Source organism: Notolabrus celidotus, chromosome 7, assembly GCF_009762535.1.
Source record: "Notolabrus celidotus isolate fNotCel1 chromosome 7, fNotCel1.pri, whole genome shotgun sequence".
In the NCBI taxonomy this organism is placed as follows: Eukaryota; Metazoa; Chordata; class Actinopteri; order Labriformes; family Labridae; genus Notolabrus; species Notolabrus celidotus.
The window spans coordinates 7,852,146-7,869,241 of NC_048278.1; the positions used below are offsets into that span (position 1 = coordinate 7,852,146).

Genomic DNA, 17,096 nt, shown 5'->3' on the forward strand with positions numbered 1-17,096 from the left:
GTCTGTTTTTGTGTTACACAATAACACCACCTGCATGTTCCTGAAAGATGCTCTTTATTCAAACATATATGTACAGGTAGTTTTAGTTAATTTTCTGCATATGTGTTCAGTAGTCAACGTTAGGACCTTCATAAATTCACAACTACCAAAGAACTTCAAAGAGGGAAGGGAACGGGACAAAGAGCAACACTTTGCTTTACATGAGTCACTAATGTCCTAAATACACTCAAACATACACGGTCTATTATAGGCATTTACAAGAGAATTGCATTCACTTCCTGTAGTTTATAATAAAAATGCAAGACTAAATTCAGAGGATGCAAGCTGTTTGTCAGCAATATCCATAATTATAATTAGGAATGATGTCACATCACCAGAGTCAGATTTTCTGGCAGCGGATGGCTGAGATGAGTATGTCCAGTGACATGGTGACTGAGAAAAAAGTAAATATATCTCAACAAATGAAAGTAAAAAATAAATAAATACAATTTTCAACTTCAGGTAACAATGCTGAAAAAGTGGGATGCAGAAGATTGCAGATGCCATTGAGCCTGTCTCTACAAAGTAAAATCAATGAAGAAGGAGGTTAAAAAGTCTTAAATCACATCTGACTGTTCATTAAAACATTCTTAGAGTTCAAATGTCTGATCATGTTATTTATCTAAGAAGAAATCTGGATTATTCTGCCTTTTTACCCATGAGTTTCTGCCTCTAAGAAGTTCTGCTCATTGTCTAACATTTTGTGATCTTCCATGTGTTTTTTGACAGACTTCTTTTAAACCACATTATGGGATATGATTGGGCTAAATGTACTTTTCCATTTATGGGGTCAAGTTCTTCCAATTAAGTACCTTTTGTACACTTTGGTTTTGTTTTTATTTACTGACCACCACCATTTTTCCCCATATCTTTCTACTTAGTAGATCTTACATAATATCAGGCAGAGAAGAAGATAAAAGCTCAGCTACAGTACAAAAACAGTCACTGCTGCCACCCTTCTCCAGTTCGTCTCATTAGTTTAAAATTACCAGCCATATTATTTATCCCACCTGTGTCAGAGCATCACCGGTTGAAGTTAAAAGGGGAAATAATAAGAATCAAACATGGTTAGATGCTGACAGGTGTCTTCCTGTCAGACAGAGAACCCCAGCGTTTGTATTTCTCTCTTTATACATTGTGCTCGTAGTTGTGTATTAAACCACATGACAGCAGATTATATTGTCATCTCACAAGAATGTTGCATGTTGGGTGTCTTTATCTTAATTAAAATGGAACATGTCTATTAAACAGATTTTCATTCAGAATCCCCTTTACAGTCCTCTCCTCATTACCCCTGTTGTCAGGTGTCTCAACAACACAAGCTCCTTCATGCAAATCTGCTCTCAAGGGATTAATGAGAAGTTCTCAATTTTTCATCTGTGATCAAATTAAAATCTGTCTCCTGAATAGACTTGGGAGGGAAACAGCAGAGATTTTCTGAGTAACAGGAAGTGGTGTATGGCATGTCATGTGACGAGTGTTTTGTTTCTGACGGGTGGACTGGGTCACACAGAGGTCTGTTTCAGTTACATGACGGCACACTGGGTGGCTCCGCAACAATCCTTAATGATGGCTGCTCCTGACTTGGTGATGGACGGTTTGTTGGGAGGTGGCTCTGGGATTTGTCTCTTGGGCTTTGCAGCATCTTGTCAGGAAGAAGAGAAAAAAAAGAGATCATTACAAAGTAGAGGTGAGAGTGAAAAACACTCCTGTCTCTCTCTAAATGTGTTTGTGTTTTTTTTTTCTAATGTCATCACTCACTTTGTGAAGCTTTGAGCTTTTTCTCCAGAGGCATCAGCTTCAGTCTGAGGAACTCGGCCATCTCCTTGTCTTCCTCTTGCTCCCTGAGTTCAAAAAGGAGACACACAGCCGTTTAAATACAATGGAGGCACTTTGGTGTGAAATCACTGAATACCTTTATGTTCCGGATTTATACCATTTTATTACCACTCTTGCATGCAAATAAACCTTTTATATAGTGAGAAAAGCTCAGGTGCAATTACTGAAATCCAAAGTGACTTTATCATAAGTGAACACCAGCTGTACAGTAAAAAGGTCTTAACCTAAGGAGTTCAGTAGAATACATTGTGAAAGATGGAATTGAAGTCGAAACCTTCCTTTCCATAACACAGTGTTAAAAAATATTATGGGTTCTTTTGTATGAACATCAAATCATCACGGAAACATGTGGGTATGAGGGAGTTTTTTTTAAATGATCTCATAATACTTATTGAAGAGGTTTTATTTTTTAACTTGGGAACCAAATTAAAAGTCTTCAGTCTTGTTGCCGTTGGCCTAGCATATACAGAGGCTATAGTCCTTGTTGAAGAGGTCAAAAGTTAAGCTCCCAACCACAGCCATTCGCTGCATGTCTTCCCCCACTCCCTGCAAAATTCTGACTTTAATCTCAGGATAGAAAATAATAATACACCTTTAAAAATTGTTCCTTGCTCGTCCACTCTCAATTTGTTTTTCAGAGACCCTTTTCCCCTTCTTTTTATAAAGTTATCTTTTTGGGGGGCATTTTCACCTTTCATCTTTGCTTCCTGCTTCCCTAGAGTGTAGATGCTTTGCTACTTGCTCTCTGTAGTCTTTCACATTTCTTACATTCTTTTGCTCATATCCCCACCTTTTTTCCACTAAAGTAACGAGCACTGTACTTTGGAAAATTATAGATCACTTGGACAGTAATTCGGAGGTCAGCAACAATTTTTCACCTTTTCACTGAGTTTGCAAGGGAGTTTGTCTGAAATCAGGAGGATCCAGCGAGCCCCAGGATCTTAAATGATGCACTCCAGTCTCCCAAATCTAGGATAACGCTCAACGGAGTCTTCATGCAAGAACTGTCAGAGATTCTTACAAGAAATTGCTGTACATGCCTTGCCTAGGACAGCTGAAGAAAGACAGAAAATGTGGGGAATAGAGAGTGGGGACATGCAGCGAATGGTTGCAGCTGAGAGTCAAACCAGCGACCTATGCAACAAGGCCGATAGCCTGTGTAATAGTGGAGCGCCTAGACCGCTAAGGCACCGGCACCCATAATCTTCATCTTCCTTTTCGAATAACAGTGAATGATTCTAATAAAACAGATTTAACAAGACACATTTTTGATAGTCCAATTACAACATTTTTATTTGGAGTTGCTGGGGAAACATGAAGTATCTAATTTTCTTTTCCAGTGATTTAAAACCAGCTTTGAGTTTACATCATTTTTATCATGGCTGTCAGAAAGTTACTTCTGGGGCTAATCTGTAGGAACAGAGCAGGAGGGAGCATAAACGACAACAAAGCCCCGGTCGTCAGTCATACATCCCTCCACACACACACACACACACGCACGCACGCACGCACACGCACGCATAAACACACACACACACACACACACACATGGACACACAAACACACACACATACACACACACACACACACACACACACACACAAACATACACACACACACACACACACACACACACACATGGACACACAAACACACACACATACACACACACACACACACAAACATACACACACACACACACACACACACACACACACACACACACACACACACACACACAAACACACAGCAGGCAGCGCTGTGATGATCAAGAGACTCAGCCCCCTGTATCACTCGTGCTCACATTTGCTCCAAACATTTACTCCTAATGAGTCTCCTCCTGCTGTTTCTCAGCCCTCCTATGTCTATCAAATACAGAAAAACAGAAAATAAATAGTCTGAAAGGTTTAAAACTGTCTGTGTCAACAAAAAGAGCATGAGCTCCGAGGTATTAACTGTGCTTGGACGTGGGAGCACTGTACCTTAATCTCTCCACCTCTGCGTCATCCACCAGGAAATCCCTCTTCTGCACCAGTTTATGGATCTTCAGGATCAGCTCCTCTTCCCGCTGCCGGTGCTTCTTGTTTTTTTCTTTTTCTGGGGGAGAGGAGGGTGGATGATTATAGAGAAGTCATGAACAAATCAAAACATAGTCAGTGAAACAATCAGAAGGACCTCAAACCTTAATATCCTCTTTACAATAAATAGAAATCAGGCTCCACACATAAAGTCAGGCTACTTTTATAAAACAGGACAAGCTACCCTGACAGCAAAGGGTGCTGGTTCTTAAACAGTGATACACGTCACCAGCAGACCCATTATTCCCCTGCATGTATAATTTAGAACAAAACAGACACTGACTTAATTATGCTAATTCTGGAGTGCTCTGTTTTTGCATTCTCAGGCAGAGACCTGGGAATGCAACATCTGCTTTGATCTGTCTCTTGTTCCTCACCTTCAGACTGGAAAGCACAGCAAGAGACACATGAACTGGCCAAACAATTCTGATACACACACACACACACACACACACACCCACACCCACACACACACACGCACACACACACACACACACACACACACACGCACACACACACACACACATACACAGACAGCTACAGAGATAGGGTGTCTGGCAATGCTTTTATTAACGCTAGATAGAGAAAAGGCTCTAAAAACACTACTGCACACATCAGCTCTTTTCTCCCATGCAGGAATAAAGTGCAGCGGTGCAGTTGCAGTGTGTATCCTCCTGAGGGCAAAACAATTACGAGGACGCACAGCTACAACCCGTAAATCATGATGTCACAGGAGCAGGAGGGGCAGCGCAGAAAGATCCCAACTGGTAAAGTACAGGCACTAACACTACTTGGTGAGGTGTAGGGATAAAAAGCGGTTGGGGATAAAAACAGTGATGTCCTCTACCCCTGGATAAGGGAACTTCCTAGCAGAGAACAAAGAAGGCAACATTTGAGGAAACAAGCCAATTAAAGCACAATAGTATCTGTCAATCATTAGACCACAACCTTAATTTAAAAAACAGGAAGTGTCTACTCAGCATGGACAGGAGGACCCACCTGATCACTGCTGATTGACAGCTTGGCTTTTCAAGGAGTCCTTTAAGCATTACGATAAAATAATAAAGAGGAATAATACAAAGTTCAGGTACATTTTGAGAGAGAAAAAATGTTATACACTACCAGTCAAAAGTTTGGAAACACCTTCTCTTTCAAGGGTTTGTATTTATTTTAATTATTGTAAACACTGTAGATTAATACTGAAGACATCAAAGCTATGAAAGAACATATATGGAATTATTCAATGAACAAAAAAGTGTTAAACAAAGCAGAATATGTTTTATATTCAGATTCTGTAAAGTAACCTCCTTTTTCCTTCATGACAGCTTTGCACACTCTTGGTATTCTCTCAGTCTGCTTCATGAAGTGGTCTCCTGGAATAGTTTCTAATTAACATGAGCCTTGTCAAGAGTTCATTTGTAGAATGACTTGCCTTCTTAATGTGTTTGAGACCATCAGTTGTGTTGTTTAGAGGTAGGGTTAGTACACAATGGATAGCCCTATTTGACTATTGTAATCCAGATTATGGCAAAACCAGATTATTTCATAGTTTTGATGCCTTCAGTATTAATCTACAATGTCGAAATTAATTAAAATAAATAAAAACCATTGAATGAGAAGGTGTGTCCAAACTTTTGACTGGTAGTGTATGTATAAAGTTTATAACTTATTTCTAAATATTTGTTTCTAAAAATATAAATAGTTATTCACTTGAATGAATGAACGAACAACTCTTTTTCAACCATATTTTATAGGTTGATTTATTGTATTTTATCAAAATATTTCAACCAATTTTTATTCATTTTATTAAGCTTTATTTATTAATTTGTTTATCTTAAAACACTTAAATTTCCTAATATAAACACTATTATTTTATTCATTTATCTAACCTATTTTTTTGTATTTCTTTATCTTGAAATCACTTTTATTTCTAAATATTAAAAAATATTGTATTAATTTATCTTTCTGTTCCCACATTTCTTTACTTTGTCTTTCACAGAATGTTGTTGACACTCTTGCATTAGGTAACCTCAGATGGATTTTTCAGTGTGACAGATGACTGAGTCAGACCTGAGTGTTCGCTCGCCAGTGTGACCGTAACAATTTCCTCAGTCACTGCAAAGGTGCTTAGGACGGCTTTACATTTGGATTGTCTAGTCAGCTTTTCTTTTTTGGTATCCGGGGGGGGGGGGGGGGGGGTTCACTGGGTGGATTCATGACCTCACTATTTTTACCCTTACTGTAGCCCTGATCAAATCAACATGCCACAAATGAGGTTATCAGGCCGTCTGACTGCGTTACTAAAACAAAAGCCTCAGTAGGAACTCAGAGGACTGATGTTATGTTATCAGGTGCTTGTCCTCTCTCTGTGAGGGTTGTTACATGGTTAGAAAATGCTCTCTGATTGACAGGTCATTGGTTCGTCTCCAAAAACAGCTGCTGATCATCCATGTGTGTTGTTGCTGTGTGTGCGTGTGTGTGTGTGTGTGTGTGTGTGTGTGTGTGTGTGTGTGTGTGTGTGTGTGTGTGTGTGTGTGTGTGTGTGTGTGTGTGTGTGTGTGTGTCCTTGAATTCGACACCAGCCCCTCCTGCTCTCACACACACTGATACACTGAGTGAGGAGGTGCGTTTGCTCCTGTTGCCATGTGCCTTTGATGCAGAGATTCATGAGTGTGTTACTATGTATAATGCATCTGACGTCAGCAGACCACTTCAGCTCATCCTCTCTGCTTTTCAGATAGAGAACAAGCTGGAGCAGATGGTGGATTTAAACCAATATTTGATGCTGTGCTCTGCCTCACAAACACACCACACAAACACCCAGGGAGGGAAAAGGCTTGTTTACTGAAACTCATATTGCACACATTGCCAGGAAAGCTTCCCTCAGCTCACTTTGCCTTCAAAGTGATGATGCATATGTGTTTGTGTGTGTATGATCATCTCCTCTCATAACTCCAGCATGTGTCTGAGACTTACGATCAATCCTGCATAGTTTAGCGTAAGGACACTTCCTATAAATCACTACGACGTCCGCTGAGCTTATAGGACTCTGGCGGGCTGCAAACAGAAGCTCATTCTGCCATGAGGACAAACAGGGAGCACGGACTGTTTTCCACACACAGGATAAATTCTGAGTGGTTTATTTTCTGACATGATTGCAGCTCTTTTTCGTCATGTTGACAGAAGACGAAAAGTGTTTATGTGTGAATAAATGTGTTAGAACTGTACCTGGTACTGACACGATCTGTCTCAGCTCCTGCTTTAAACTCATGATGTCTTTGCAGAGCTGGATGTCATCCATCCTTTATAAAAGGAGAAAGAAAGAAAAACGTAAATCAGCAGCTACCATCAGAATAAAAAGACGACAGATATAACTTGATGCTTCCACATGAGTTGATTTAGGCAGACCTATACTGTTCAGTGAACCGAGGGAAAAGGGCAGGCAGATACAATGATCCAAAACCACATCGTCTGCTGCCTGAGGAAGTCGGGATAAGGAAAGATATTCTGTCTATGGTGCAGAGATTCATACACATTTCATATGAAGAAAACAAACAAAACAATTAGGGTTGTAAAAACAACTGATTATTAGATTTTATATCCTGTAACCACGCCAAACCTGTTTAACATGCTGTCAGTAAGCATGTCAGTGACTCAGGTACTTCCAAACAAACCCCACCTCCTTCCCTGTTGCTATGGAGATCCCATCGACATATGCACTTAAAGTTTGGTCCTCAACCTTCCTCATTCTCCTTCATGAGGAAGAAGGCTTTACAGATTTCTAACAACCTATTGTTTGGGATCAGAGGATGTTAAACATCGTTAATCTCACTAATTGGACTACAGTATACTTTTTAAGAAACTTTGTTTTAAAATTTGAATTTTTGACAGAATTATTGTGGTTGAAACATAGACTGTATAAATAATGGACGTAGTATCCGTGATGTCACCTGTCTGTTTCTGAAGCGCTGTTTTGAGGCCAATCATCGGCAGCAGCCATATTGGAAATGCTGAACTCAACATAACTGCTGTCAAGCGAGTGTGATGTAAAGAGGCGAGATTTCAGTCTCCAAGCCAAAAACTGAAGTGTTCCCGCCTGTCAATCAAGTCAGCTGTGCCTCTCATTGGGAAACTCGTAATCTTAATATCTTCGAAAATGCAGTGTAATGTAAAAATTCACCTCCCCTACAGTGTGTACTGATAGAGAAATTAACTATCCAGACTGCACTCGTTTTTTGAACCCGGCTGTAAACATATTTATTTCTGCTGTAAAGATCAGCTTTTTTGAATGGGTGTATGTGGTTTCCAGCATTTCAGGAGCCAGCATCAAGCAGACACTTGATGAACTGCAGTTTTTAACACTTCCACATTAACACTTTTGGTAACTCTGGTTACTCTTGGAATTAAATATGTCAATAATCTTAATTTGAAGCTCACCAATTGTTGGCTCAGAGACTTTGTGAGGATTATCAGTAATTGGAAAAAAAACTGTTATATATCTTCCTAAGATATACATTTTACAGTTGAAATAAATAAGTTGACGTTTTGGATTGCTGCAGAAAATCTGAGCAAATTGAATAATCAACTATGAAATCTTTGCATTCATATTCAGCCAATTAAATAATTGATGAATGAAAACATCATTTCCACACTTCCCCGCACTCTGCTGTCAAATCCCCTCCGTGTGTGTCTTTCGAAAATCACAGCCCCAGGCCCAGATGTGTCATACATCAGGGGTGTGTGCAGAATAAAAACATGCAACATAAATCAATGGCTGCTCTGTGAGCCTCCTGCAGCCTGATGTGTCACCCACGGGGCCTCGGCATTCTCCCCTCTCCTCCCTTAAATCCACGTCTCTGTCTCTCTGCAGAGCAGTGACAGCTACAGCACATTTAATTCTCTCTGTGATAGATCAGGACGGTGACTCATCCATAGCCTCCTCCTCCTCTTCCTCCTCCTCCCTCTGCATTTAGCTGTTGCACCGTTTAACACCTCCCCCCTCTTTTTCTCTCACCCTTGACCCCTCCCTTCAGCTTATTTCACTCCTTCTGTCTGTTTTTCTCCCTCGTTCCGCCTAGTGCTTCACTCTTGCAATGTTATCTGTGTATTTCAGCAGCTTCTGCACTCTGACACTTTTTCTGTTAGTTTGTGTATGTGTGTGTGTGTGTGTGTGTGTGTGTGTGTGTGTGTGTGTGTGTGTGTGTGTGTGTGTGTGTGTGTGTGTGTGTGTGTGTGTGTGTGTGTGTGTTTATCTAAAGTCTTGAGTCTAACGGTGCCTGACGATGGAGAAATAAGCACTAAGCAGTAGTGGCCTAATAAACCCCTTCACAGAGGCATCTGAACTAACATTATCAACTGAGTGAGCTCTCTAGGATGTGAATCAGCTTCATCCCACTTCTGGAGCGTCACTCTGCTGATGTAAAGGGTGTAATGACCCTGAAGAAACCCTGCACAGCTCTGTGTGTTCCTGTGATAGGACAATGTCATACAGACTGAACAGACTGAAAAAAACAGACAGTGGATCGCATTTCCTCTTTCCAGTCCGTTTTATGAACGTGCATTATTTCACATTAAATATTAATGAAATCGTTTTCTTTTTCATTCCATCAAAAATCTAAACCCTTACTTCTTTTATATGAAAACGCTCACACTCTCTAAATAAATCACTCTGTTGAATAAAATCTGTTCATCAGCACAGCTGGATACAAACATGGAGGGACTTGAGGTCAGATTGTTACAGTAAAAAGAGAGATGTTGACAATAATTGATAGTTGTAGTCTGAATGGAGCAACACAAAACACAGCAGAGTGCTACTTTATAAAATATACCAACATAGTATCAAACTCAGCACTTTTTATTCAATCCAATAACGGCCCTGTTTTCATGCCTCACAAAAAGTCCAGACACAACACTCCCGTCATGAAGTCAGACAGAGAGATGATAAACACGTCATCCTCCATAATCCTTGAAGCTGATGTTGATGATGAGCCAATGAGTTCATCATGGTGATTCATTCAGCTACCACTGGCATGTCCAACTGTTCTCTGCATAATCAATAGAAAAATGTCTGCTTCTCTCAGTTTCATCTCCGGACAGCCAAGTTATATTATAAGACACACGCACGCACACACAGTACGTCATGAGTGTGTACCGTGTCATGGCAACCCAGAGAACTTAATTATCCATTCAAGGACAGCAGTAGAACTTGTTATGACAGTGAACTGATCAGATCTTTGTCACATTATTTGAAGCTTTGTGTTACAAAAGAACAAAAACTCTCAGAAACTCACATGAAGCGCAGCTCCGACTCTCTGCGTACCAGGACCTCTCGCAGGCGCTGGATTCGAGCCATCTCCACCTCGATCTCCTCTGGAGCCATGGTGCTCTCTGCCATGGACACGTCTGAATGACCTGGAGAGGGAGAGCAGGAAAGAATGATAACATGAGGAAATTGTTATTGCACAGAAGAGGTGCAAATGAAAAAGAAGACTAGAGCACCAAAAACAAACATAAGAGATTCTAGTGGGATTGTTTTTCTCCATAAAGACAGATATGTTTTAGACATGTTACACACTTCTCTTTAACCATGATTTTTTTTTAAGTAAAGCTTCTTATTTTGTTTTAATGGTTTAATATTTTAGTGTTTTATTATCTTAGAAATGTATCTTATTTTGGTGATTTTAATTTCCTGTGTTGAGGTTTAACATCTTATTTTAACTCCAGTATTTCCTCATTAAGGTTATCATGAGAGTGTTTGCTCAGATCGTTCAGCAATTTCTTTTTTATTTTTCATTTATTTTGTTTTTATTGTTATTATTATTATTGTTGCGTATACTGTGTTCTTAACCTTAGGATTGTGGGGTGGGTTTGGGGTCGGGGCTGGGGTTGGGATTAGGATGGGGGGGTCTTTTTATTTTTATTTTTATATAAATCTTTTTTGTATTTATTCTATCTTAAGTTGTTTTTATGTACAGTATTTTGTGTTACAATGTCATTGTAAGAAAAGAGCTTTATAAATAAAGTCTGATTGACTGACTGACTGACTGATGATGGTGCTCAAAAGTATCAACTTTTTTTAGAGGTCGAAATAACAGACATGTTTAAATCATAGGTTCTAGTGGCACATTGCCTGGATCTATCTAAAGATGAGAGTCCTTGTTTTCCTTTCATTTCTGTAATATGCATTCAAACATTTCTTGTTTCTGCTCTTCCATCCTTTCTCATGTAGTCACTTTCTTGGCAAACACATTTCTCACCTCACCTCCTCGTGACGTTTCAGCTCACACCAGCCAAGAATGTGATATTTAGAATGACAGCAGCATGTTTGAGTAAAGGGGCAAAGTCACAGCAGTGCTTCAGACGCAAATGTTGTTTTCTATTAAAAGGCTTCAATCTTAAATTTGCTTGGTGATAAAGAAGCACTGAGATTATTTTTTTATGAGGAATGTGAAGCTTCTGAGGAGATCCTTTTCTCATAGATCAATGAGCAGCTGTGGCTCCCTGCTGATTGGCTTATTCCTCACTGAAGTGGACCACTGACCTCACTCTGCTTCGAAACACTGACAAACACTTACAACACTAATCAATAAACTGACCCCTCCAGCATCTTGCGACATACAAGCATGAGTACAGGTTTACAAAGATGAATTGAGTAAGGTGAGGAAGCTGGTTGTGTATTTGTATGATTTCTTGGTTTCTTTAATTTGAACATCTCCATTGCAGGTCATTGATCTTTCTTTCTCTGGATATTCCAATACGGCATCTTTGCAAACCATTCAAGGGACACTGCTCATTTTACAGTTGGATGAAACTGGTGGTGGGTTTGAAAGATCAAGTAAGGAGAACCAGATAAGAGAAGTTGCCTTATGGGAAATGTAGGATCTGGGGTTTTGGGTGTAACCTGTACAAAGAGCTTAAAGGGATGTTATTTTTTGCCTCAACTGATATAAGAAGGCACCCATAAAAAGTTCAAGGTATTGCCTCTGACATCACATTTTAATTCCACAGCCTAGAAACATAGACTGTATGAATAATGGATGTAGTATCTGTGACGTCACCCATCTGTTCCTGAGCGTTGTTTTGAAGCCACTCGTCGGCAGGAGCCATTTTGATAATGCTGAACTCAACCAAGCTTAGGCTGTTTTCAAAACCGCCTACTATACTAGAAGTACGTTCTGATTTGGCCAAAATTCAGTATGTAGTATGTGAAAAAGAGCAAAATCTGCAAAACTATCTGGATGTCTACTGATTTTGGAAAATTTCTCAGTATGCATCAGACCAGTCTCCCTCACGTACTGTTTCTGATAATGCACAGCGCTAACGTTATGCTCCTTCTTTTTGTTCTTTTTTTGTTGGTGGAACTCAGTTTTTAGGTGCTGTAAAAAATTATTGAATTAGATATAAACCACTTCTTAACTTTTTAAATCATAAGTGATGCTAAAGAAGCAGTTTTGCGATCAGCTTGGTCGTTGTTTACTTCTGCTTTCCGAAACTGTAAATCCAGTGACGTCTGGCTCAGCATGCTGCAGAACAGATCCAACAGAACAGTCATACTACATGCTAAATCCAAAAGCAGAATGTAGTAGGCAATACATCCTGCCTACTACAGTAGTAGGTAATATGTAGCAGGCCATTTCGAAAACAGCCTTAGTGTGAGGTAAAGAGGCAGGGATTGAGCCTCCTAGCCAACAGTTATGTGTTCCCGTCTGTCAGTCTGAGACCGGATGTTGCTGCTTGCCTAGAACTCAAAGACATTGTGTCATAGGTGATTAGATTAGATTAGAGATGATAGATCCAAAAACTTTGAGGTAATTTTGCTTAGATAGCTTGAAAGTAAGACACATTTACCAAAAGTCTGTCTTAGTTACGCATTTTGGCATTATCTTGTTAATTTAAAGCAGATTGCAGTTTGTTTTACATCTTTCCCTCAGTCAAGCTTGACTGCATGGATTTCATTGAGCTCTTACAACACAGTATAAAACCTCCACTTCAAAAGATCTGAATAAACTAACTACTGTGTTTACTTATTAAATGCTGAGCTGTTGAATAAAAGCCTGACATTTATCCTCAGCGTGTCGCGTGTTGATAAGGGACTACATCAGCTCTTTGTCCTCCTGCAGAAACAAACTGTAGTCTGTGTCTGCGCTACTTTTCATGGCTGCTTGCTGAGGACAGAGCTGACTCACCACAGCAGACAGAAGTCTGCACAGGAGGGCCCACTTTGTTTGTGCATCACTGACATTGAATCATCTCACAAACGTGTCTGCCATCAAAGGGCACTGACGCAAAATTCAAACTTTGTGTCATGGAACTGCAACACCATGCAAAACACAGCAAGAAGTTTAAACACACTGGTTTTCTTCTTTCCGTTGTTTTTCTGAGTTTCTTTGCACACTTCTGTCTCATTAGCAGCCACGTGATCACCATCAATAAGACCAAGCTGCATTAAGTCTCACTGGTGAAGAAGAGCCATAATGTACTAACAGCTCCCTCCCATCTGAACAAGCAGCTCACACATACTCACACACATTTACAAGGTATGAACAGCAATGATACCTCCTAATCAAAGCTGCATTTTCACCAGGGACAGGTGAGGTTATCTCTTTAGTCTCAGGCCAACACAAGCAACATCACCTGCAGATGTCACGCTCTTAATTAATCTGCTTAAATTAGTCCTCTTACATTCAAACAAACTGGCTAATCAGTGTACTCCTGGATTATGAGTTAATGAGGATTAAGTCCGGAGAGACTGGATCTTGAGCGGTGCAGTGGCCATATGGAAGAGAAATGTCAGCATCTGTATGACACTCAATCCAGACACCCCTGACACATCCTGCAGTCACATTGTATATACACTGCTGCTCCTGCTGCTGCTTCTGCCTATGCAACCTCATCAAAAGGAGAAAATCAGATGGTGACCAAATGGGAGCAAGATAAAAATAAAGAGGAGGGGGAAAAAGAGGAAAAAAAAGAGGGGCAGGTTCACTCTGAATTCCCCTTTATTGTTTTCTGGCTGCATGTGTGTGTTTGTGGTACAGAGAGGCAGAGAGAGAGAGAGACGGAGAGGAGAGAACAAGGCAAAGCTACTGTTAGATCCATGTCTAAATATACCTGCTGATTATTCCTCTTCTTTCATTTGATCTAGAAGTTTTTTCTCACGACCTGCTGTCCTGTAAAGGGTAATCCTCAGTGGCACCAACTAGGACACATCTTAAAGGACGTTATCACTTTGTTGCGTCCATCAACACATGCGTCATTCAGCTCCCTCTATCACTTGTTTTGATAAGAGGGGCAATAATACAGACATGGTATACAATGCATTTTCAGTCAATAAGGTTTCTTTGTTCTTTTTGTCGTCTTTGAGTAAAATACAAAACAAGATTTGATTTCAGTCTCCTCTCCTTATAAAGACACTTTTGCTTTCTATCACTGCAAAAATGATTAGATTTCAGTTTAGCACCAGCTTGAAGAAACCACAATTTGAAGGCTTCACACTTTGTGTCCAATCTGAGATGTTGTAACTGACATTTTTTACTATACAAATGGTCTTAGATATCAAAGCAATGATTGATAATTACTGCCAAAAGAAGAGAGATAGAATAGGCTACATTTAGGGAAAAAAAAACAAGTCTGTCAAAGTCAGTGGCTCTGAAGTTTCAGATGTTAATATTTGGTGAAACTGTTTTGATTTTTAAGCTTTGTATTCATCTTCAAACCTTAAAGTAATTTGTTGTTAGTCTGTGTCATTTAAGATTGCAATCATTTTAGACAATCTGTCTGTGTTGTGCTCCACTCCACAAAAAAATGCAGTTATCCACCAATTAAAGTATTAAATTTGAGGTATAGATTTGTACGTGTGCAGGTATACGTTTTTAATTGTTTTCATGTAGGTGAGAGTATATACATGTATATAGATGTTTATGCCAACTATCCTATTTGTTTATCAATCCCAGCAAACTACTTTTATTCACAATGGCATTGCCAAGCTTGGAATTTTCCTTTACAAAATGTTTATTTCTCTCACCCCTATTATCACCTATTTTTATAAGAATGCTTAGACAACTGTCTTATACCTGTTTTATTTATCTCTTTACTTTCTGGAAAATGCTTTGTTACTTTGACTAGCTGCAAAATATGTTTCAATTGTGTTCTGAATAAAAACTTAAATAAAAATATATTTTTTAAGGTATATTGATGATGGATAATCTGTCCTTCAGTCACATCTCTACGCATATTTAGATTAGAAATCCTGAGTATTAATTTAGATCTGATCAGAGCAGAGGACAGGCTTGACTCATGCCTTCTCATGCTTTTGCTGCTCGCTCCTGCATCAGCTCAGACTGATCGACCCAGCACAAGTTGAAGCATGATGCCCTGTGCTTGCTATAGGCTGTTTGTTTATTATGTTCCTCACCTTAAATTCATCCACAACCCGTCTCATGTGCATAGTGTGCATGTGAGGGGAACTGAAAGGCCCTTGCGTCGCTCTTGATATATCCCGTACCTTTGTGAGTCACACATTAACCCTTTCAGCGCTCGTTTCTCATCAGCTTCCACAGAGTGAAACAAAGAGCTGACAGTACTGGGATGATAACTCTCTGACTGTAAATCATCATCACATTCATGCATGGCGCTAACCTTTGTCCGTGGTCCATGCAGTTTCCGACACGGCGCCGTAGCTCTTGAGCGCGCGCTCGGTGTCCGAAATAGATTTCTTCATTTCCATCTCAGTGAGGTGCCCGCGTGCGTGCCTTTACTAGGAAATAGAGTCTCTAACGTTTCCTCTGCGTGTTTCCTCTCCGTGCGTTCTTCCTGACAACTCAGTTTCACCCGGTGACAAGGCTCCAGCAACCCAAGACGTTGAGCATCTTTATTCAAGCTTCCAAGTCCCTCGACGTGTGGATGGAGGTGAGGATGTACAGAGCATGCGCAGTGCGGGCAGGGATGAGAGGGCTTGGGAGACACCCAGTGGCAACGAGACAATGTTAAAAATAGCACAACAGGCACACAGCTACACTGAAGGGTTTATTGACAGCTTTCGTCGGATTTTCAATTTCAAAATGCCAACGTTATACCTGGATACTCTTTGTGTAGTCTATGTATCATAGGCGTTTCTAACCCATTTTTTGGGGTGATGAGGCACCCCTAAATTGAATCCCTAAAATTTGAGAGTTATATATTTTTTTTCTACTGTATGTCCTTTTTAACAAGCTAGAAAAGTTTCAAAACTTTAAAGTACTTGGTTGAAACATAATATTTTAACAACAAAAATACAGAAGCTCCAAAACTTATCAAATTATACAGTCAAGCAGGAAAAAGGCAGAGAAAAAAACTGAAAACGTCAATTTCTGTTAGTGTGTTTTACATGTGGTACATTGCATTTCAAATGAAAGCCCAAAAAATAACTCCTATGTCAATTTTCGGTATTTTTGGTACTCACTATAGAGGGCTGGTTTACTCCAGAAACATACATACTGTTTATGTATATGTTGAGGAGCTGCTGTATCAAAATGGGTTGTCTTTCCCCAGAAATGAGGGCTACCATATGTTTCTTTATGATTCCAATCCATTTCTCTTTTGCTGTGGCTCAGCATTTAAATAACCTTTATAAGATTTGATGGTTTAGTCACACACTTTCCCAAAAAGTGTTATACTTTTCTTTCACAAATGTGGGAATGAAATTGTATTAAAATGTACAAAACAGTGAAATTTATCTTGCCCGTTCGGGCAGCTCTCTGGGTGCTCAGCACCCCAAAACATCTGATCCTAGAATTGTCCCTGCTATGTATTATCAAAATTTATATGAAAACTATAAGGAGAATATCATTCAAGCATTGTGTCTTTGATGTGTATCCCTGTTTGATATTTGGCAGACTTGTTACAGGTCTGCAAGTCGCATGACATGAAGGACAGAGGTCACGGACAGGGACACTAACAAAAATAAACTTAAACCCTTATAAAAAACAAATGTAAGGCATTTTGGGTCTAAAAGGTGGAGGAGACAAACAATTAGACAAACTAAGGAAATGGCCCAAACAAATGGTGTAGTCACTTCTCAGGGAGAAAAACCACATGCACAAAATCTCCTGAGAGATCAAACCTCTTTTTAATTCTCTTTGTCACCCTCCTTTTCTCCACAAC

The 17,096-nt window shown here is 39.7% G+C and overlaps 1 protein-coding gene across 2 annotated transcripts; it reads right to left on the reverse strand.

The window, feature by feature from the left end:
* Nucleotides 1–37: 37 nt before the first annotated feature.
* bmerb1 (bMERB domain containing 1) lies at nucleotides 38–15,901 on the reverse strand. 2 transcript variants are annotated; one of them, XM_034688178.1, is made up of 6 exons: nucleotides 15,594–15,901; nucleotides 10,247–10,367; nucleotides 7,185–7,258; nucleotides 3,861–3,975; nucleotides 1,801–1,883; nucleotides 38–1,684 (listed from the first exon to the last, which is right to left on the reverse strand). In XM_034688178.1, the coding sequence occupies exons 1-6, from the start codon at nucleotides 15,679–15,681 to the stop codon at nucleotides 1,566–1,568; spliced, it is 600 nt and encodes a 199-aa protein (XP_034544069.1). In that variant the 5' UTR covers nucleotides 15,682–15,901; the 3' UTR covers nucleotides 38–1,565. The 2 variants fall into 2 exon arrangements, with proteins under 2 accessions (XP_034544069.1, XP_034544070.1); XM_034688179.1 differs by lacking the exon at nucleotides 15,594–15,901 and adding an exon at nucleotides 15,370–15,405.
* Nucleotides 15,902–17,096: the final 1,195 nt, after the last annotated feature.

Excerpts from the sequence above, each read along its gene's own strand:
- bmerb1 (XM_034688178.1), bottom strand. The coding sequence starts at position 15,681 with ATGGAAATGAAGAAATCTATTTCGGACACCGAGCGCGCGCTCAAGAGC. Across the intron at positions 7,259-10,246 it reads GAGTCGGAGCTGCGCTTCAT|GATGGATGACATCCAGCTCT; the intron begins GTGAGTTTCTGA and ends CCTTTTATAAAG. Across the intron at positions 3,976-7,184 it reads ACAGATCGTGTCAGTACCAG|AAAAAGAAAAAAACAAGAAG; the intron begins GTACAGTTCTAA and ends CCTCTCCCCCAG.